General features: G+C 41.5%; 1 protein-coding gene across 3 annotated transcripts in view; it reads right to left on the bottom strand.

The window, feature by feature from the left end:
* The window catches only part of c1h4orf33 (chromosome 1 C4orf33 homolog), a 42,645-nt gene that overhangs the window by 3,896 nt on the left and 15,750 nt on the right, over positions 1 to 22,999 (bottom strand). For 2 of the 3 annotated variants that reach the window (XM_055643233.1, XM_055643241.1), the window contains 4 exons: positions 16,103 to 16,283; positions 13,576 to 13,636; positions 9,153 to 9,204; positions 4,018 to 4,217 (listed from right to left, as the gene is read on the bottom strand). In XM_055643233.1, coding sequence (XP_055499208.1) covers positions 4,018 to 4,217; positions 9,153 to 9,204; positions 13,576 to 13,636; positions 16,103 to 16,283 — 494 coding nt within the window. Of the gene's footprint in view, positions 1 to 4,017; positions 4,218 to 9,152; positions 9,205 to 13,575; positions 13,637 to 16,102; positions 16,284 to 19,710; positions 21,495 to 22,999 lie in introns of those variants that run through there. The other variant, XM_055643226.1, reaches the window with a different exon arrangement.

Below are 22,999 nucleotides of genomic sequence, written 5' to 3'. Positions count from 1 at the left end.
AGCAAGGGTTGATTAGGGAGAGTCAGCATGGTTTTGTACGTGGGAGGTTATGTCTCACAAATCTGATTGAGTTTTTTGAAGACATGACCAAAAAGGTCGATGAGGGCAGAGCTGTAGATGTATACATGAATTTTAGTAAGGCATTCAACAAGGTTCCGCATGGTAGGCTGCTTCTGGAAGGTTAGATCACATGGGATCCAAGGAGAAATAGCTGAATGGATAGCAAATTGGCTTCATGGAAGGAAGCAGAGGATGGTGGAAGGTTGGTTCTAGGACTGGAGGTCTGTGACTAGTGGTGTGCCTCAAGGTTTGATGCTGGGCCCGTGACTGTTTGTCATCTACATCAATGATTTGGATGAGAACATACAGAGCAAGATTAGCAAGTTTGTCGATGATACAAAAGTGAGTGGTTTCACAGATAGTGAAGGTGGTTATGAAAGATTGCAGCAGGATCTGGTTCGATTGGCCAGGCAGGCGGAAGAATGGTTAGAAAAATGTGAGGTGTTGCATTTAGTGACATCTAACAAGGACTGGACCTACACAGTGAATGGTAGGCCTCTGGGGAGTGTTATAGAGCAGAGAGATCCAGGGGTGCAGGTGCATGGTTCCTTGAAGGTCAAGTTCACTGACTACAAGAGCAACCCCGCCTGCCCCCACGTTGATATCACACTGGCCAACGAACTAAACACCTTCTTTGCCCGCTTTGAAACTGGCAACACCACCAGGAGTGGAATAACACCGGCCATGGCGGAGGGACAGGCCTTAACACTGAGCACGCAGGAGGTACAGTGCGCTCTGCGTAGGGTCAATCCACGCAAGGCTGCAGGCCCGGATGGAGTCCAGGGAAGGGTACTAAAGGACTGTGCTGTACAGCTGGCGGAGGTATTCACGAGAATCTTCAATCTGTCTCTATCTCTGGCAAAGGTTCCCAAGTGCCTGAAAACAGCCACCATAGTGCCGGTGCCGAAAAAGTCCAAAGTCACCAACCTGAACGACTACTGCCCAGTTGCCCTAACTCCAATCCCAATGAAGTGTTTCGAAAGGCTGGTCCTCTCCCACATCAAATCCAGCATCCCTGCCTCACTGGACTCTCATCAATTTGCAAACAGGGCAAATAGATCAACAGAGGATGCCATCTCTCTGGCTCTTCACACTGTCCTGACTCACCTGGACAGACAGGGCACGTACGTGAGGATGCTCTTCATTGACTATAGCTCTGCATTCAATACGGTCATCCCCACCAAGCTCACCACCTTAACTCCACCAGCTAGGCCTCAGCTCGCCGATATGCGATTGGATCCTGAACTTTCTGACGGAGCGACCGCAGGCAGTGAGACTGGGCCCGCACCTGTCCTCCACTATCACCCTGAGCACCAGCACATCACAGGGCTGTGGACTAAGCCCCATGCTCTACTCCCTCTTCACTCACGACTGTGTTCCTGCATTCGACACCAACACCATCGTGAAGTTTGCAGACGACACAACAGTGATTGGGCTGATCACCAACGGTGATGAAATAAAATACAGGGCGGAGGTGCAGAACCTGGCGGGCTGGTGCACACGTAGCAACTTGTCACTAAACACCTCCAAGACCAAGGAGCTGATTATTGACTTCAGGAGGTCCCATAATGGAGAATATGCCCCAATCTCCATTTACGGGGAAAGTGTGGAGTGTCCAGCTTTAAGTTTCTGGGCACTCACATTTCTGAGGACCTCACATGGTCCACCAACAACGCTGCGCTGGTCAAGAAGGCACAGCAACGACTGTTCTTCCTGAGGACATTAAAAAAAGACTGGTCTGCCCCAACAGCTGCTGACAACGTTCTACCGCTGCACCACAGAGAGCATATTAACGTATGGCATCTCTGTGTGGTATCTCAGCTGCACGGAGGCGGACAGGAGAGCTCTTCAGCGCGTCGTCCACAGAGCGCAGAGGATCATTGGGACACAGCTACCAGCCTTGGAGGGCATCTACCACACACGGTGCCTCAGGAAGGCCGTCAGCATCCATAAAGACTCCTCACACCCTTGTAACGGACTGTTCGAACTACTTCCCTCCGGCAGACGTTACAAGGCCTTCTACGCCCGAACCTCCAGACTCAGAAACAGCTTTATTCCCAGAGCTATAGCGGCTCTGAACCGGCCCTGCTGGGTGCCCACACCCCCCCTGGACTGTCCTCCCTCGGATGGCCATGTCACACAGCTTATTTATTTATTTTACTCTTCATTTACATCGGTGGGAAGCTGCATACTAAATCTCGTTGCACTGACGTGCAATGACAATAAAATATATTATTATTATTATTAAGTTGCAGCTAGATAAGGTGGTCAAAAAGGCTTTTGGTACATTGGCCTTCATCAGTCAGAGTATTGAGTATAGAAGTTGGAAGGTCATGTTGCAGTTGTATAAGACATTGGTGAGACTGCATTTGGAGTATTGTGTTCAGTTCCCCTGCTATAGGAAAGATATTGTCAAACTTGAAAGGATTCAGAGAAGATTTCCGAGGATGTTGCCAGGACTAGAGGGTCTGAGCTATAGGGAGAGGTTGAGTAGGCTGGGTCTCCGTTCCTTAGAGCACAGGAGGATGGGGGTGATCTTATTGAGGTGTATAAAATCACGAGGGAAATAGATTGGGAACATGCACAGAATCTCTTGCCCAGAGTTGGGGAATCGAGAACCAGTGGACAGAGGTTCAAGGTGAAGGGGAAAAGATTTCATAGGAATCCGACGGGTAACATTTTCACACAAAGGTTGGTGGGTGTATGGAACAAACTGCCAGAGGAGGTAGTTGAGGCTGGGACTATCCCAATGTTTATGAAACAATTAGACAGGTACATGGATTAGACAAGTTTGGAGGGATATGGACCAAGCACAAGCAGGTTGGATTAGTGTAGCTTGGACATGCTGGCCAGTGTGGGGAAGGTGGGCTGAACGTTCTGTTTCCACACTGTATCACTCAATGACTGTATAAGGTATTTCATTGCTTTATTATATTACTAGAATAACATTAAATACAAAAATATATAAATGTGTGTCATTATATTACACAACAAATAAAATGTTGACAGAATTCTGGGATTTAATAAGCTATTTTATGAAGTAGTTCTTGTTAAATACTGATCATAAGGAAGCAACAACTTTTTAATTAATTATATTCAAGAACATTTTTCTAACAAAATCTGTGTGTTTTTGTTCATTTATTCTACCCTAATTACAATCTTGAGGATATTTTCCAGAAGCTTGTGAAAATGTTTCCCATGCCTATCATTTATTCCAATTTAGATGACAGTTGCATAACGACCCCAACTATTACTTTATAATGTGTTAATAGGTCGAAAGCAAAACAGGGTATTTATTTTCACCCTGGCCTATGGATTAGTACAAGCATTCAATCAGTAGCTTGGACCAATGGTATGAAATCAGTAACTATCAGGAAGGAGTGGAATAATGGTTACATACAGTAATCACTTGGTACTGCATGTCATCACATCTGTCCGGGAACCAGTATTGCCAAAATTATCTTTCATGGACTTCAGACACAGAGGTTACACAACCTTGCATGGAGATTATGTGCATTGAAAATAGCACAGGGGGAAAAAAAAAAATTCTATACCGGAAATTTTCAGATGTAAAAGTCAAAGTACATTTTCCATGAGGCAATGAAAATATTTTGCCTGAGGAAATGTAAAGGAAAAGCATTAATTGTGAACGATGAAAATATGGCACTTTATGTGGACCTAATGAAGTGTACTTATCAGCATTATTACAATACATAGCAGGGTCCAATTATCCACTACTTTAGGTTATACATAATGTATTAAATAACAATATCACATCTCAACATATTAGAAGGAAAGGTTACACTGCTGTGCCTTATAATTCATTTGATCATTATAAAGGTTGCATGTGTGAACTCTGGTAAGTGAATGTGCATCCCAAGTGTAATGATTTACAGCGTTATTAAATGTTGAAATAGCTCGGTCAGAAAGCAATAAACAACATGTGCTTAAACTCACAAGTTAGGCAGCTGTCCCTTCTTTAACTGTTCTTTAGGTATGGGATACAGAGCCTCGTAAACTCTTTTATCACCAGAACCATGAATTGCATAGGCATTGAACTTGGTAACATCATCAGGGAAATAGCTCCAAGGAACAAGTGCTTTGCCTTCCCAATGTTGATCATCTATTGTTGAGTCGTAATTTAAATCCAATTCTTTCTAATATGAAGAGAAAACAGCTTTGTGCTTTTGAATTTTTGCTTCATTTTAGATCATTGAAACAAATACATTCTAAAGAATCTAATCTTCAAAACTCAACAAAGTAAACGAGAAAATTAAATATTTAAATAATACAATAATCTAACAATAGACTAACAGTACAATTAAATGACCATAAAAGAAAATATATCAATGTCAAATAGGTTGCAAAGTTACTTATTCGGGTTTATCTATTAAAAAAATATTGAAAGTCCCATTTTCAAATGATGGGATTGGTAATCAGTTGCAGAACTGGTTTAGTTATGCTGGTATACATGAACTTGTGAGTTGCAACATTTTCTTGTGTGCTGAAGGCAACAGTCTCATGCTAATCTGATTTAATTAAACTTAGGAAATAATTAAGAGACAGAGGATGTGTTAAGACATGGACAGAGAGAAAAAGTGAAACATAAAAAATGAACAGTCCGTGATAAAAAATGGAAAACAGGAAATAAATGAACAATGAATAAATGGGAAAAGGTACAAGGTAAGAGGAAAAGGTAATGAAAAAGTAAAGATAGATCTAAAGAAGATGAACATCAGGAGTAGCCTGAAATTGTTGAACTAAGTATTGCATCCCTACAGCAATAAAATAAAATCCATCTGAAATCTGGGTGCTGCTTTCATTCATTCTTTCAAACAGAGCAGGAAACTGAGGAAGAGAGCCCAAAATGGAAGTGAGCCCGTAACTAAAATAGCTAGCTATGTCAAACAAGTAGTGGCGCGTGCACTATACAGGTGTAATCCATAAGATGGTCACCCAATTTGCAGTATGAATCCCAATTGCAGTGATCACATTGTGAGTAACAACTACAGTACACTAAACAGTAGCTTTATCTGGAAGCACTGTTTTGGACCTTACACAGCAAATAGAAAGCAAGCAAAAGGGCATTGCACCATCTCCTGCACTGACAATGCAAAGACATGGTGGAAAAGGGAGTCTGGGACAGAGGAGTGGTATAGGGTGACACAAAGTAAGCTGTCACTTTAGACTGTATAGAGAAACATAGAAAATAGGTGCAGGAGTAGGCCATTCGGCCCTTCGAGCCTGCACCGCCATTCAATATGATCATCCAACTCAGTATCCTGTACCTGCCTTCTCTACATACCCCCTGATCACTTTAGCCACAAGGGCCACATCTAACTCCCTCTTAAATATAGCCAATGAACTGGCCTGAACTACCTTCTGTGGCAGAGAATTCCAGAGATTCACCACTCTCTGTGTAAAAAATGATTTTCTCATCTCGGTCCTAAAAGACTTCCCTCTTATCCTTAAACTGTGACCCCTAGTGTACAAGCCGAGTCTATCCAGTCTTTCTTCATATGAAAGTCCTGCCATCCCAGGAATCAGTCTGGTGAACCTTCTCTGTACTCCCTCTTTGGCAAGAATGTATTTCCTCAGATTAGGAGACCAAAACTGTACGCAATACTCCAGGTGTGGTCTCACCAAGACCCTGTACAACTGCAGTAGAACCTCCCTGCTCTTATACTCTTTTGCTATGAATGCTAACATACCATTTGCTTTCTTCACCGCCTGCTGCACATGCATGCCTACTTTCAATGACTGGTGTACCATGACACCCAGGTCTCGTTGCCTCTCCCCTTTTCCTAATCGACCGCCATTTAGATAATAGTCTACTTTCCTGTTTTTGTCACCAAAGTGGATAACCTCACATTTATCCACATTATACTGCATCTGCCATGCATTTTCCCACTAACCCAACCTATCCAAGTCACCTTGTAGCCTCCTAGCATCCTCCTCACAGCTAACACTGCCCCCCAGCTTCATGTCATCCGCAAACTTGGAGATGTTGCATTCAATTCCCTCATCCAAATCATTAATATATATTGTAAATAGCTGGGGTCTCAGCACTGAGCCTTGCGGTACCCCACTAGTCACTGCCTACCATTCTGAAAAGCATCCGTTTACTCCTACTCTTTGCTTCCTGTCTGCCAGCCAGTTCTCTATCCACATCAATACAGAACCCCCAATACTGTGTGCTATAAGTTTGCATACTAATCTCTTATGTGGGACCTTGTCGAAAGCCTCCTGAAAGTCCAGATATAACACATCCACTGGTTTGCCCTTATCCACTGTACTAGTTACATCCTCGAAAAATTCTATAAGATTCGTCAAACATGGTTTACCTTTCATAAATCCATGCTGACTTTGTCCAATGAATTCACCGCTTTCCAAATATGCTGCTATCCCATCTTTAATAACTGACTCCAGAATTTTCCCCATCACCGATGTTAGACTAACTGGTCTGTAATTCCCCGTTTTCTCTCTCTCTCCCTTTTTAAAATGTGGGGTTACATTAGCAACCCTCCAGTCCTCAGGAACTACTCCAGAATCTAAAGAGTTTGAAAAATTATCACTAATGCATCCACTATTTCTGCCGCTACTTTCTTTAGTACTCTGGGATGCAACTTATCTGGCCCTGGTGATTTATCGGCCTTTAATCCATTCAATTTACCTAACATCACTTCCCGGCTAACCTGGATTTCACTCAGTTCCTCCATCTCATTTAACCCCCGGTCCCTTGCTATTTCCGGCAGATTATTTATGTCTTCCTTAGTGAAGACAGAACCAAAGTAGTTATTCAATTAGTCTGCCATGTCCTTATTCCCCATGATCAATTTGCCTGTTTCTGACTGCAAGGGACCTACATTTGTTTTAACTAATCTTTTCCTCTTCACATATCTATAAAAACTTTTGTCCTCCTCTGCTGGACTCTGAATTTCTCCCAGTCCTCTGGTAGGCTGCTTTTTCTGGCTAATTTGTACGCTTCATCTTTTGTTTTGATACTATCCCTGATTTCCCTTGTTATCCACGGATGCAATACCTTCCCTGATTTATTCTTTTGCCAAACTGGGATGATCAATTGTTGTAGTTCATCCATGCAGTTTTTAAATGCCTTCCATTGCATGTCCACCATCAACCCTTTAAGAATCAATTGCCAGTCTATCTTGGCCAATTCACGTCTCATACCCTCAAAGTCACCTTTCTTTAAGTTCAGGACCCTTGTTTATGAATTAACAATGTCACTCTCCATCCTAATGAAGAACTCAACCATATTATGGTCACTCTTGCCCAAGGGGCCACGCACAACAAGACTGCTAACTAACCCTTCCTCATTACTCAATACCCAGTCTAGAATAGCCTGCTCTTTCGTTGGTTCCTCTACATGTTGGTTTAGAAAACTATCCCGCATACATTCCAAGGAATCCTCTTCCTCAGCACCCCAGCCAATTTGATTCACCCAATCTATATGTAGTTTGATGTCACCCATTATAACTGTTTACCTTTGTTGCACGCATTTCTAATTTCCTGTTTGACGCCATCCCCAACTCCAATACTACTGTTAGGTGGCCTGTACACAACTACCACTAGCGATTTCTGCCCCTTAGTGTTTCCGCAGCTCTACCCATATCGATTCCACATCCTCCAAGCTAATGTCCTTCCTTTCTATTGCATATAGAGATAAGTAAGATGCACTCAATGGTAGGATATTGTTGCAGGTGTCAGAAATAGCATATAGAATCAGTGAACATGGAGGCTGGTGGAGCAGAATGTGAGGAAACCATTTTTTCAACTCCTGCAGCGATTGAAAATGAATATTCCATGGAGAATTACATCATCCCTTGCACCCTTGATGTGGAAATCAAGTCAAGTGCGCAAGAGTGGCTAATGTGGATTAATCAAATGTTCCATGTGGTGCAAAATGGTCCAGAAATAGTCATTAATGCATTTCACTTCAACTAAAAAAAACAAAACATAATGCTGTAGAAACAACATAATAGAATTACATTTTTCAACAAACTTCCTTCATTATTTAATACTAATTGCAGCCTCAAGGATGACTGACATCCTTGAACTTCAAACACCATGCCATGATTACTGCAAATGGGCACCAAAATCCATTAAAAATAAATCTAAATATTGAAAGTTCATACTATAACACACTCTTTTGTTTCCTGCATAAAACTTTATAGATTTTGGAGTGATATTTTTGAAATATTTACAAAATTATTTAAGATAAGAATGGAACCTAATACTGAAATGATTATATTTGGAGTAATGGAAGATGGAAATAAATTGAACTCATCTCAAAATTTATTTTTTAATTATGGTTTAATAATAGCAAAAAAATTAATACTTAAATTTTGCAAAAATACATCAATACCAACGCTTAAAATGTGGATCGCAAGCATGTTGGACACCGCACATCTTGAGGAAATGCGATTCCTCCTAATAGATAAATCAGACCAATTCATAACGAGCTGGTCTCCATTTGTCGTCTTTTTGGAATCATATGGTGCAACACAATTGTAAAAGCTAACTGTTTCAGGACTGGATGAGGGATGATCAAGATTATAAACAATGATCTCCTTACTTCTTTTCTTTATGTCTTATTCATTTTTTCCTATTTTCTTTTCTTCATCTTTCTTCATTCATTCTTCTTTTTCACACACTATATATCTCACGTCTTTCTATTCTTTGCTATCTAATTTATTTTTCTTATTCTTATTCTTCTTTATTATAACAAAAAAAAAAAAGAAGCTGTATTATGGAAATATATATTAGGCACTTTGGTGCCATGATTGTACTTCTAATAAATAAAATAAAATAAAAAATAAAAAAAGTTCACAAAGATTCTTCAAACCTCAACTAAAGTAGGAGTTTACTTCAAAGACTCTGTGGCAATTACCATTTATGTCATGTCTTTGACTGTTCCACTAAAATTATATCAAAATTATTTTGGAACGCAACGAAACCCATATGGAATTTGGCCAATATAATAATGTTGGACCAAGATAGTTTAATTTGTGATGTGTCGTAATGATTCAAATGGTCAGCAACCATCACCATACTATTTTTATGTAATCACTTACCTTCCATGCTTTTCCTTCACCAGCAAGTAATAGCACTAAATGCTGTCCATGTCTAACAATATCAAAACAAATGTTAGACAGATGCGACTGAAATGGAGTTAACCAAAAAACAAGTTTGCATGACATTGAATGGTTTACAAGATAAAATAAAACATTTTAATTTCTCAATAAACTCGGTTAAAAGAAAGTAAGGAAGGAATAAGCGAGTTCAGAAATTTAAATTCATTAGTCATTACAGGTGCACAACCTTTTATCCGAAGATCCAAATAACGAAAACCTCCGAATAGCGGACATTTTTTCAGTCCTTGAAGAAAGGTCCTTGAAAACGTTCACCGAGGGCGGCCCGCAGAGGTGACAGCGGAACCTCCGGTCGGTCCTCGAAGAAAGGGGAACTAAATCCTCATTCATAAAAGAGAAGGTGAGGGTATATTGCGCGGGAGGGTTAATAATTGACAATATGCTGCTGTCTGCCCGCTGAGTTAAAAAGTTCCCACGGTAGACTCACGATACACAGTCTTGCGTGGGAACTTTTTAACTCAGCGGGCAGGGAGCAGCAGATTGTCGCTCCCTTCAGTTTCACCCCACCTACACCCCTCTGCTTCCCGGCCATGTGTGTGACCCCTTCCCTCCCCTCTCCAGCTCCCGCTCATTGCACCGGCGTGGGGGCTTTGCACTGTCTTCAAGTCGGCGATGCCAGCATACAATACCAGTCACCGGAGACGTCAGGACCAACGGGACACCGACCCCCAGGCCCACTGCAAGCACGGAGATCCCAGAGACCCACAGCCAGCAGCAGCCCAGCCCCGTTCCAACTCCAGAGGAAAACTGCAAACTAGCGGGAGACATCAGGACCACCAGAAGCCGCTCCCCGATGGGCCGCTACGGCGACAAGTGGCAGTTCGCCCACAGCCCGAGCTGTGCCCCCCTCATCGGGACACCGACCCCCAGGCCCACTGCAAGCACGGAGATCCCAGATCAGCAACTCCAGCCCAGCCCCGCTCCAACTCCAGAGGAACACGCTCCCCGTATGGGGCAGAAGCTGATGGTGTGCAAGGTAAGGTACGTCTTGGTCTTGGGGTCGCGCAGCTCGGGCTGTGGTCGAACTGCCACTCGTAGCAGCCCATCGGGGAGCGGATTCCTCTGGAGTTGGAAGGGGGTATTGTGCTGTTTGATCGCCCCCTGCTATCCCTGGGACAGGGAGACAGGACGTTCACCGAGGGCGGCCCGCAGAGGTGACAGCGGAACCTCCGGTCGGTCTTGGAAGAAAGGGGAACTAAATCCCCTTCATAAAAGAGAAGTGTAGGGTATATTGCCCGGGAGGGTATATCGCCTACCTGGAAGAAACCGGACATTTTTTCCAGGATGTCGTCTGCACACCAAAGCTCACGTTTGGCGCCAAACGCACGTCGCCTCTGCTGCACACGGATATAAGAGTGTGAAAATGTCGCCTTAGGCCGCCTAAGGGCATGTAGCCCCGCTAGGGTGACATGAGTGCGAGAGGTGATTCAATGCTGCGGTCACATTTACTAATTCAGGAATTCATTCAACACACTGCATTTCATACAGACATTTATTCTGCAAGAAAAAACTACATTGAAGACTCAAACTCGCGACCGAGGAACTGCCGGGATCAAGGCGCAAACTCGCGACCTTGCGGATATGAGCCGAGCACTCTACCACTGAGCCAGCCATTAAAATCTACGCAAAAAAAATTCCATTCCGAAGACCGACAAATTCCGAATTACGAAAAGTGTCTGGTCCCAAGGCTGTCGGATAAAAGGTTGTGCACCTGTAGTATATATGTATTTTAGTTCATTAATGAGAGCATTTAAGTAAGAAAATAAAAGCAAGTAATAGCAGCAGATGCAAGCCCACTACCATTTCTGATCTTATTTTGGTCTCCTACATTGAGGTCATAGATGCGACTGAGGACTATCATAAGTTGTAGAAATATGTAGTAATCTTTCCGGGAAGAAATGTTGGGAAGAGGGTGGCTCCCTCTGAAGCCTGCGAGTAAAAGGTGTTGGGTGTCATCCCTTTTACCAGATGTCTTTCTCTTGTGTTTTGACCATTTTCCATCTGCTGAATATGGAATAACTCCATTAAATATAGAATTTTTTGTGGTATTTCTGGCCGTTCGATTGAAACCTATTGAATGCCCAGAACGATTGAAAAACCTATTGTAAACAAGCTGGTGATTAGGTCACAATTTAAGTAAATTTTTCTGAGATTTCCTTTGCAGAGACTTTTTCACTACCGTGTCTATTAATGCACCAGATATGTACTGGATTTTCAAATATCTATGCATAATAAAACATAAAATATAGAACATTGCAACGTAGGAAAAGTCCCTTCGGCCCACAATGTCTGTGCCAAGCATAATGCCAAATTAAACTAATCACTTTGTCTGCACGTGACCAATTTCCCTCTATTTCCTCCATGTTTACATGATTATCTAAAAGACTCTTAAACACCACTATCTTATCTACTTCAGCACTATCTCTGGCAGCATCTTCCAGACACTCACCACTCTATGTAAAAAAAACTGTGTCCAACACATCTATATTACTAAATCTCTGATCTTGACTGCTTTTAGCCGACTGTGCTGCGATTTCCGAGAGAACGCCGCAACCTATGGCCGTCATTTTTGACCACCTCGCTCAGAGCCCCCCTCCGCCGTATGAGTGCGGAGGATTTTTTCCGTCAATAATAAATGAGAGATATGAATGTTTTTACAAAATTCCCCATTCTCTCTGCTGCCCCCGTTGGCGGCAGGGGGAGGGACTATAAAACCAGGAAGTGTCGTGCCTCACTCAGTCTCTGCCAGACCAGGAAGCGAGAAGGTCACGGCTCCCTGAGCTGCAAATAACACTGAAAGCACATCTACTCCACAGTGAGTCCCCTCGATGCGGCTGTAAAGTGGCTGCAGCCCTTTTTTAACAAGTTTGTGTTCACAAAATGAATTTTGGTTGTCGGGTGTCTGCAGCCCAATTGTTTGCCTCGCCTTTTTGACAGGTTTGTGTTCACAAAATGAATTTTGGTTGTCCAGTAGCTGCAGCCCAATTGTTTGCCTTGGCTTGGCTTTTAAAATCATTGCAACAGTTGGATGCCTGCCCTAGCATCCATACGGCCCACAATGTCTATACTAGCCCTCTGGAAACCAGTACCTTCAGCCCGCAACACCCATACTAGCGCAACAGACAGCCCACCCCCCCCACCCACTGGCGAGCAGTATTGGAATTGGTGGAGAGGTGGAATATTGCGTTGGTGACCAGCCCTCCCGTGTGATGCTGGGACCCAATGGGTCCCACTTAGTCTAGTCTACTTTAAACGTTCCCTGTTCAACCCTAAAACTATGCCCTCTAGTCTATGACCATTTCACCCTGGGGAAAGGATTCTAACTGTCTACCCTTATAGTATCATCTTCATCAGGTGTCCCCTCGGCCTCTAACAACCCCCCAAAAAAAACCCAACCCACAATAAAATCTTGGTTAGACCACATTTGAAGGATTGTGTGCAGCTGTGGTGACTGCATTACAGAAAGGATGCAGAGACTTTGGAGAGGATGCACATGAAGTTCACTAGGATGTTGCCTGAATTAGAGAGTATTAGTACAAGTAGAGGTTGGATAAACTTGGATGTTTTTTTATGGAGCCTAGGAAACTGAGGGGTGATATGACAGAAGTATACAAAATTATTAGAAGCACAGTAAACGTAGAAAGTCGTTCCAGGGAAAGTAGTAAAGGTAGAAAGAAGCTCCAGGGTGGAAATATCAAAAACTGGAGGGCAAGGCTTTAGGACGAGAGGAAAAAATAATTAAAGATTTCAAATGAGATGGGGAAATTTAACAAGATTTACGAGGCAAGCTTTTTTTTGCACAGAGAATGGTTGGTGCCTTGAATGCACTGCTAGGGAAGGTGGTATAAGCAGATACAATAGCAATGTTTAAGAGGCATTTAGATAGGCACATGAACAGGCAGGGAGTGGAAGGATATAGCCCATTTGCAGGCAAATGTGCAGTTTAAATTTGGCATCATGGTTGGTACTGACATCATAAGCTGTAGTGCCTGTTCCTGTGCTCTCTCGTTCTAAGTTCTATGTTCTTTAATGCAAGTGAAAATCTTGCTGGAGACAACAATGCATATCGTACTGGTGTTGATGGCATTTTATATAGCTGGATACAAGTAGAAGAGAACTAGGATACTGGAACATTTCGCACCAAAACCACTATATGTTAATGATTAGCATTAATGCACCTGGACATTTATAACATTTCTTAATGTGTCATTAACATATTTTTCACCTGAATAATGCAATTTTTTCAAGTGTAACACGATACATTTCTAGGCCTGCGTCACTTGTTAATTAGGATCTTAAACAATCTACAACTTTCAAATATGGAAAGAAACAAAATGATGCTCACGGACACAGTTCCACTTCAAGATATTGTTCTTTGCAGCTATTCAAGAAAAATGCTTCCACAACTGTTAAACATGGAAAAATTAAAAAATTAAGATTCAGAAAGCAATTGTCAAAATATCTTGGCAATGTTTCATGTGACTGAATAAAATGTTGACACGCCAGGCTAGATTTATATGCAGGAAGATTATCCAGCAACTAAGGTTTCAGTCTCCTCAGTCATTCACTGTGTTCACTGGTTACTATTATCTGTCCCCTTCAGCTCAGTTTTTTTTTTGCCTTACAATAACAACTGAGATTGTATGGCTGCATGGTAACTCATTTCACTGTACCTTAATTGGTGTATGACAAATAAATGTGAACCTTGAATCTTCAATGATACAGAGAGTGACAAAAAACCCAAATAAAGGGAAAGATTAGGTAAAGATAGTGAAAGAGACACAAACAGAAAGGGATTTTTTATTTTTTTAAACTTGACATTTAAAAAAATCTCAATTTAAGAAAATGGAATCCATGGGTTTCATTAATTACCCTTTGTGCTTGACATGGTGGATGGCAGTCATTACTGAAAAAAACTACTTTTGTTATTAATGCACTAAAAACAGGAACTTCACTTACCTCACAGGGAAGAATATACATGAAATGCCAGTTTCACAAGATGCTGCTGCTGAAAGAAGGTCTCAACTGAAATGTTGCCTATCCATTCCCTCTACTGATGCTGCCTGACCCACATAGTTATACCAGCACTTTGTGTTTTGCTCAAGTTTCCAGCATCTGCAGTTCCTTGTGCCCCCTGCTAAAATTGCCTTGATAGAGACATCCCAAACCAAACACATTAAAACTAGAACAGAATCAGAAGTGAAGCGTGATTAGAAATGGAATAGAAATTAAATTTATATTGTTGGTGTTGATATACATACATTAAAATAAAATGGTTATTCAAGATCTATTGGGGTTTGTTTGTCCTTTCCATTCCATTCCCAGAAAATGTCATAATTTTCCAACTTTCATCTCACATGGAGCATAACAAGTTAGAAAAAGCAAAGAATAAAGAACAGAAAAATATATAAGGAATGGCATATGGCGTTTAATGCAAGCAAGTTGAAAGTGGTATGCTTTGGGAAGTTAAACCAGGGCACACACAGGCCCTTGGGGTGTGTTACTGAACAGAGGGACACAAGGGCTCAAATACATAACTCCCTGAAAGTGGCGACACAGGCAGAGAGGGTGGCATAGGAATGCTTACTTTCATTATTTGTGGCTGAGATCAGGAGTTGGTATGTCATGTTACAGCCATACAAGACATTTGAATAATCTGGGACTGTTTTCCCTGGAGCAAAGGAGGCTAAGGGGTGAACTTATAAAGGCTTATAAAGGTGAATTTATAAAGGCTTATAAAGGTGAACTTATAAAGGCTTATAAAATCATCATGGGCAGAGATAGGGTAGATAACCACAGTCTTTTTACTAGGCGTAGAGGAGGTCTAAAGCTAGAGAGAATAGGTTTAAAGAGAGATGGCAAAGAGATCCGAGGAGCAGGTTTTCACGCAGGATAGCGGGTATATGAAATCTGCTGCCAGAGAAAATGGCAGAGACAGGTTCAATAACAACATTTAAAATAAATGTGGACAGGTACGTGGATAGGAAGGGTTGAGAAGGGTATAATCCAAAATCAGGCAACAGGGACTAGCTTAGGTAGGCACCCAGTCACACAGGCACCCTCTTTTTTATTGCATTCCAAGAAGCCTAGCTCTTTGACCAAGCTCTTGAGTCACCCATTTATTTTATAGATCAGTGTCAAATTGTGATTGGTTACGCCTTTATATAGTCGCTGAAAATGTTTCATTATGTTGCAGGTACAGTGTTCTACGCAATGAATCGAACTGGATGACGATGAATGTTCAGAGGTTTGTACTCTCCAAGCCATGATTTAACTATGCTATAGCTTTTAATAATAAACAAATGTCACAAAGTTCATGTCTGAGTTTTTCAATTTCCTAAGATGTGCTTTCAGAAAAAATATCCTAGCACATGTAGTTTAAGAGAATCAGAATATGACAAGAGATATCAAAGTAAAGAGGAAAACAAATGACTAACTAATGGAGTGGCACTGCAGTATAATGTGAAAAGCAGGGAGGCCACAGACAGTGCCCACACTAGCCAGCACAATAACTGGTGGCAATACTGATCATGACCTCCAGTACATTCCAACATCTGCACTGTAGAGCACAGGCTTGGAAACCTGGAATATACAGCTACAAGCACAGCAGCTCATCAGCAATTCTCCTTAGAATCACAGGATTTGTTGGTAGTGCATTCAAGACCAATGCTCATTTCTGGAGCTGGTTATTTATCTCTGACAGTGGAGGGAAAGTGTTCTACTAGTCTGTTTAATTAAAAATGGGCTAAAAGATTGCAATGGAAAAAATATTATAAACATTAAAACTCTTTTTTTTAGTATTTCCTGAACAATAAAACAGGCTTACTTGTGTTTTTCAATATAAAATTTAGTAAAACAGGTGTTCACGGTACCTTCATAATTCCACAGCTGATTGTAAGGTTTTCCTCTTGGGCCAGCTGGGGATGGCGGATCATTGAAGAAAGGGGCATTTACCTCCATTAGTATTCCCTCATCATCTGGTTTGAGTGACATGGTGATTCCCTGGTGAGTGACTGGCGAACTATCCCATGTTTTTGTAATTGTAAACCTCATCTGGATAAAATTGTAATAAATCAAAGTTTTTTTTAGATAATTACTTGATTTACTGCTATACTTAATAGAAAGATTAATGTCATAAATTACCTTCAGTTTCAGCACAGTGTATTAAATAATAATGTATAAACAACCTGGAGTGCTCCATCTAGTGACTTAGTCAAGAATTAGGAACACTTAACCATCAAAACACTCAAGTTTAAATCCCAGTAATGATGGGGACTTAAAGATCATTAAATTAAAACATTTTAAACAAGAATGACAAGTTAAAATAAACTCAGGTAAGTTATTGGAAATCTGTTATTATTTAAGGGTGCAATTAAAATCAATTATGGCATCAGCTGATACACAAACCACTTATGGTCAAACTCTCGTCAGTAGCTACAAGGGCTGGCACGTGATGTCACAGCCTAGGGAGAGTGTCCTGCTACTTAAGCTTATCTCACCTTGAGACAAAGGGAGTCAACAGGTAGCTGGGCCCGAGAGAACAACCTCACTCAGCTACAGCAGCAATGACAATTACGTTAGCGGACCAACTTAACATGTAATACCTGAATAAAACTACTGTTTGAACCTGCCTGACATCTGGCCTTATTCACCACGTTTGGTGCCGCTACAATCAACATTATTTTTTAATCACTTAGCAAGCCTTTTAAAAAATGATGCAAGAAGGAATTGCAGATGCTGGTTTAAACTGAAGATATACACAAAAAGCTGGAGAGTGGGACAGGCAGTATCTCTGGAGAGAAGGAATGGGTGACGTTTCGGGTGGAGACCCGCCTTCAGACCCGACCCGAAACATCAACCATTCCTTCTCTCCAGAGATGCTGCCAGTCCCACTGAGTTAGTCCAGCTTTGTGTTTATCATCAGTTTAAACCAGCAGCAGCAGTTCCTTCTTACACATAATTTTGTCCCATTTCATTCCAGCTGTCTGCAATTAAAACCAACCAATATATTAGCCTCTTAACAGTGTATTATATCTATTAGCAAATCCTGATGCTTTTTCTTAGGGTAACCAATTTGTTCAAATATATTAGCCTCTTAACAGTGTATTATATCTATTAGTATTGAATTATTTCTTTTCTTGGACCACTCTATACGCTTTTGGGGAAAACAGATAATATATTAATTAATGCAGACAGAAAGAATTGCAGATGCAGGTTTACAACAAAAAGACACAAAGTGCTGGAGTGCTTCAGTGACTCAGACAGCATCTCTGGAGAACATGGATAGGCGACGTTTTGGGTCGGGACCCTTCTTTTAATTGTAGTGAGGGAGAGAAAACTGAAAGAGGAGTAGAGTGAGACAAAGTTAGGCAAGTGATTGGTGGAATGTGTAGGATAGAGAGAGGGAATGCCGGGGCTACCTGAAGTGAGATAAATTAATATTCATACCGCTGGACCCAAGCAAAATATGAGATGCTGTTCCTCCAATTTGCATTTAGTCTTACTCTGAAAATAAATTGGCACTAGAAATTTGTGGATATTCAGTTAGTGTTGAAAGTTCAAGAATATACTGGTAAATTGTAACTGGCAAAAGTTAAACAGGGTTTGGTGTGCATTGCGGTATCAAACAAACATTTTTTGTTAATTTTTTAATTTATTGTAACTGTCTAGTTAAAAGCTGAAAATGATAATACTTAACTGTTGAATGCTTCTAAACACATTTCAGTTAAAACACTAAAAACTCAAGAATACACAATTGTACCTCCCACTTCAGTTGACTATAAAATCTTTTAAGTGCCCTCATATTGCTTAAAAGTCAATTAGGAGATATTTTTTATATGTCTTTGAAAGATTTAAAGAAAATCACCAATGGCACAATTTTTTTTTAAAATCTCCATACTTGAGGCTTTTGTTTCCAATTGCATCAATTCAAGAAGAATACCGCTTGTTCTCCTTACACCCAGCCCAAAATTCTAAAATAGGGTATTTAAGCAAAGTTCCCTCTCGAACTGCAAAAAGCTAGAGTCAGGCCACAGCCTCTTGCTGCCAATTAGCATCTTGTTAAGGGCCCCATAAATACTCCACACCCACTCCCTCCAAAGTTGCCCTCCACCAACAAATTTGGGAACGTCAAAACAGTAGCAGAATCCCAGGTTGCAGCGATAAGAAGGAATGAAAGCAATGCTGACATTTTCATCATTATTATTCCTTATAATCTGGGCCATTGTCCTAAGCTCAGGTCTCCGAGGCAAAATATTAGGATGTAAATATGAAGTGAAGAGTTTGAAGTCTGTTTTCTGAGTTATAACTCCAGCTATCATCTTTCCTTGAACATATCTAAAATCTTCTGCTGATGGATATGTGGCTAGAATTGCTTTACTAATTATGAATTTGAGGTGTGAGGAGCTATTTCCTTATATTTGGTTCTGTAAAATATTAAGTGGCATTTAGCAGCTTAATCCCGAGTATAATTTCTGAGTTACTGTTTAAGTGTAATTCTGTTGCTAGCCCAATATGGCTTCCAATTACACACTGCAAATGCCACCAATAACAACTAAAATAGTGCACAATTAATTTGCGTGATTCCTATTATAATATTCATCAATTAAAGCATTGATGCTTAAAATATATGGTCACATACCATTCAAAAAGTGAAAAAACATAAGCAATTTGCAGGAAGATCTATTTTAAGGTGCAAGTATCAAAAATGCTCATTAAATCTGTGTAAAACAACAGTGTGCACTCACATTTATTTACCCTGTCAAGGTGTACCAAATCCAAGAACAAACATAAGCAAATAACATGAGATTAACAAGAGAATGTGAGAGTACCTCTTGAGTACTTAAGCCTTCTAATCATCTCTAAATAACAGATTACAGTTATAATAAATTTAAATACAGCTGCAATGCAGAGAGATTGGAATCAACTGGTCAAAGGCAAGGGTAAAAAAAATTATATTAGCCATCGCATTCAGCAGGAAAATCACATTTGTGCTGACATTTCCACTATAAGCTGTGCAAACTATATGGGAGAGGAAGCAACATTCGCTAGACACCAGATGTCTATGTGAAAATTGCTCCTTTCTAAGCTTCCCCCCAGTCTATTTTCAGTAAAAACACTGAATCAGGCACTTGAAACAACTAAATTTTATTTTAACAAAAGCACGTCACAATTCAACCACTGTACCTATCCCACCGCGGGTTCAATCCTCGTATCTGCCTGTTCAAGCCCTCTAGGCCTCGCTCAGACAGAGACACTCCAGAAGTTCACGCAGTCCCAAGCACTCTCCCAGAAGATCGACCCTGAACCTCATGATAGCGAACTTTTATATGTCCCGGGACCTCGAGGGACCGAACCACATGGGGATGGTCTCTTAATAACCCAATCACAGATATTGATGAACCCCATACATAGCAGATATTTCCCTAACCCAATATTACAACAGCTAATACATTGCATGAGAAAGAAATAATAATAATAATAATAATAATATATTTTATTGTCATTGCACATAGGTGCAACGAGATTTGGTATGCAGCTTCCATCCGATAGTCTGCCCCATAACAGCAGCTGTTGGGGCAGACCGGTCTTTTTCAATGTTCTCAGAAAGAATAGTCATTGCTGTGCCTTCTTGACCAGCGCAGCAGTGTTGGTAGACCATGTGAGGTCCTCTGAAATTTGTGTGCCCAGAAACCTAAAGCTCCACTGTCCCCGTAGATGGAGATTGGAGCGTATTCCCCATTTTGTGCCCTCCTGAAGTCGATAATCAGCTCCTTGGTCTTGGAGGTGTTTAGGGACAAGTTGTTACGTGAGCACCAGTCCGCCAGGTTCTGCACCTCCGCTCTGTAGTTTGTTTCATCACCGTTGGTGATCAGCCCGATCACCGTTGTGTCGTCTGCGAACTTGACGATGGTGTTGGTGTCGTATGCAGGAACACAGTCGTGTGGGAAGAGGGAGTAGAGCATGGGGCTCAGTACACAGCCCTGTGGTGTGCCGGTGCTCAGAGTGATAGTGGAGGACAGGTGCGGGCCCAGTCTCACTGCCTGCAGTCTCTCCGTCAGGAAATTCAGGATCCAGTTGCATATCGGCGAGCTGAGGCCTAGCTGGTGAAGTTTGGTGGTGAGCTTGGTGGGGATGACCGTGTTGAAGGCAGAGCTATAGTCTATGAAGAGCATCCTCACGTACGTGCCCTGTCTTTCCAGGTGAGTCAGGACAGTGTGAAGAGCCAGAGAGATGGCATCCTCTGTTGATCTATTTGCCCTGTGTGCAAATTGATGCGAGTCCAGTGAGGCAGGGATGCTGGATTTGATGTGAGATAGGACCAGCCTTTCAAAGCACTTCATGGGTATTGGAGTTAAGGCAACCGGATGGTAGTCGTTCACGTTGGTGACTTTTGACTTTTTTGGCACCGGCACTATAGTCTTCAGGCACTTGGGGACCGTTGCCAGAGATTGAGACAGGTTAAAGATCCTCGTGAATACCTCAGCCAGCTGTACAGCACATTCCTTTAGTACCCTTCCTTGGACTCCGTCCGGGCCTGCAGCCTTGCGTGGATTGATCCTACGCAGAGTGCACTGTACCTCCCGAGTGCTCAGTGTTAAGACCTGTCCCTCTCGAAGAAAGCTCTCGAAGGAAGCTAACGAGAACAAACATTGAAACGTGTCCTGAGATTCAAACAATTTCTCCAAGGCTCAACAGTTTCGACCAATCATCAATTTACAGGATGACCGTCTTGCAACATTATTTATACTATTTACAATGCTTTTACAGCAACCCAATAGAAATGATGCATTTAAGGTTAGCTTGCAAAACCACTATACATGTTATCAATTTAAGAGAAACATGGAGAACACCTGGACCCCTTGCCATCCTGCATATCAGTCTGAGCCTAGACTAGCTGGCGCCAATCAAAGCCTGTAAAGTTCAGCTGACAAGGGTTAAGCAATTCTGACAAGTGCAGGGATCCTCCATTCTATGGTGTCTTTAATTTAGTCAATATTAACATTCCCCCGTTTGATCATTCATGATTACCCTCAATATAAATGATAACTCCAGAATACAATGATGGCTGCTATACTTTTAACAATGGTCTAACAAGATGTTGATGTAGCTTCCCAGAATTACATCGAGCTTCCTGAATTTTCGTGGGCGTAGCTCCATAATTTCCATCTGATGAGTCTTCACCTCCCGAGTTTTCGTGGGCACGAAGTCCCATCCATCAATCTTGATAGTCCATTGGTCCTTGATTAGAATTTCTAAGAAAACCTGGGAGAAAACAAGTTAACTACTGATCCATTCACTAATACTTTTACAGTGATGAAGATGCACCCAGGCATTTCTTCCTTCTACCTTTACTGCGGTCATTAAAATAACTTGGTACGGTCCTTCCTAACAAACTTCCGATCCTTTCCTTACCCAATTCTTCACTAAGACATAGTCTCCAGGTTTTACTTTAATGGGAGTAACCATTGAAGGCATATCCTCATAGGCTGCTCTCACTCTACAATGTAAATCCCTTAGGGCTCTTGTCAAGGCTAAGATATAGTCAGTCATCTCTGCAGTCATATGGTGGAAATTAATCCAAGGGGTTTTCAGGGGTCCACCGTAAATAATTTCAGCTGGGCTTAATCTCGATTTTCCTGCAGGCGTGACTCTCATCTGAAATGGGGCTATTGGGAGTAATTTAATCCACCGAAGTCCAGTCTCCACCTTTAATTTGGCTAATTTGGTTTTAAAGGTCTGGTATGCCCTTTCTACAAGTCCGGCAGACTGTGGTCGATAAACACAGTGTAATTGCTGCTGGGTCCCCAGCTGTTCACAAAATTCCTTATTGATTTGTCCAATAAAGTGTGGACCATTATCTGAGCCAAGTCGAATGGGAATACCGAATCTAGGGACAATTTCTCTCATTGGCATCTTGACAACAGTAGCCACTTTATTGTCAAAGGTTGGGTATGCTTCGATCCACGTATTTGTATCCATGGCATCTTTCTAATTCAATATAGTCTATTCGCTATGTCTCTAGAACGTATTTGTATCCATGGCATCTTTCTAATTTAATATAGTCCATTCGCTATGTCTCAAAAGGACCCATAGGCAATGGTGTTTTCCCTCCTTCACATCCTATTCCTTTCCCTGGATAGTATTGCTGGCAGACCAGGCAATTACTGCTTACCTTTTGAGCAAAAGATTGTAATTTTGGATGCCACCAAGTAGCTAATAGAGTGTCCCCTACTGCTCTTGCACCACAATGGGTTGCATAGTGCATACACTCGATAACCCATACGGCCAATGAGTCTGTCATGCAAGTTTGCCCTGCTGGAGTGGTCCATAGCCCATTCATACAACCTAGTACACATCCCAATTGTCTCCATCTCTCATCTTCTTCAGTAGCCTCTTCTTGTAATTGAACGATGTCTTGGAAGGTCAGGATCAGTTTCTCCAAGGAGGACTTGCTAGTTACAGTTTTAGTCTGCCTCATCATTCTAGATACCACCACCTTATGTTCCCATGATACTCTTTTAGCTACTAAATCAGCATTACGATATCCAATGTCTACTGGGGTTTGTTCTTTAGTATGGGCACTACATTTTATTACAGAGATTTGTCTGGGTAGCATTAAGGCCTCCAATGAATTTGTCACCAATTGTTTGTATGATATTTGGGTTCCTACAGAAGTTGGAAATCCCCTATGTTTCCATAATTGTCCAAAATCATGCACCACCCCAAATGCATATTGAGAATCAGTGTAAATGTTTACTTTTAGATCT

Source organism: Leucoraja erinacea, chromosome 1 (genome assembly GCF_028641065.1).
Source record: "Leucoraja erinacea ecotype New England chromosome 1, Leri_hhj_1, whole genome shotgun sequence".
Taxonomy (NCBI): domain Eukaryota; kingdom Metazoa; phylum Chordata; class Chondrichthyes; order Rajiformes; family Rajidae; genus Leucoraja; species Leucoraja erinaceus.
The sequence above is the reverse complement of the archived record's forward strand: the minus strand, read 5'-3'. Positions and strand labels throughout refer to the sequence as shown.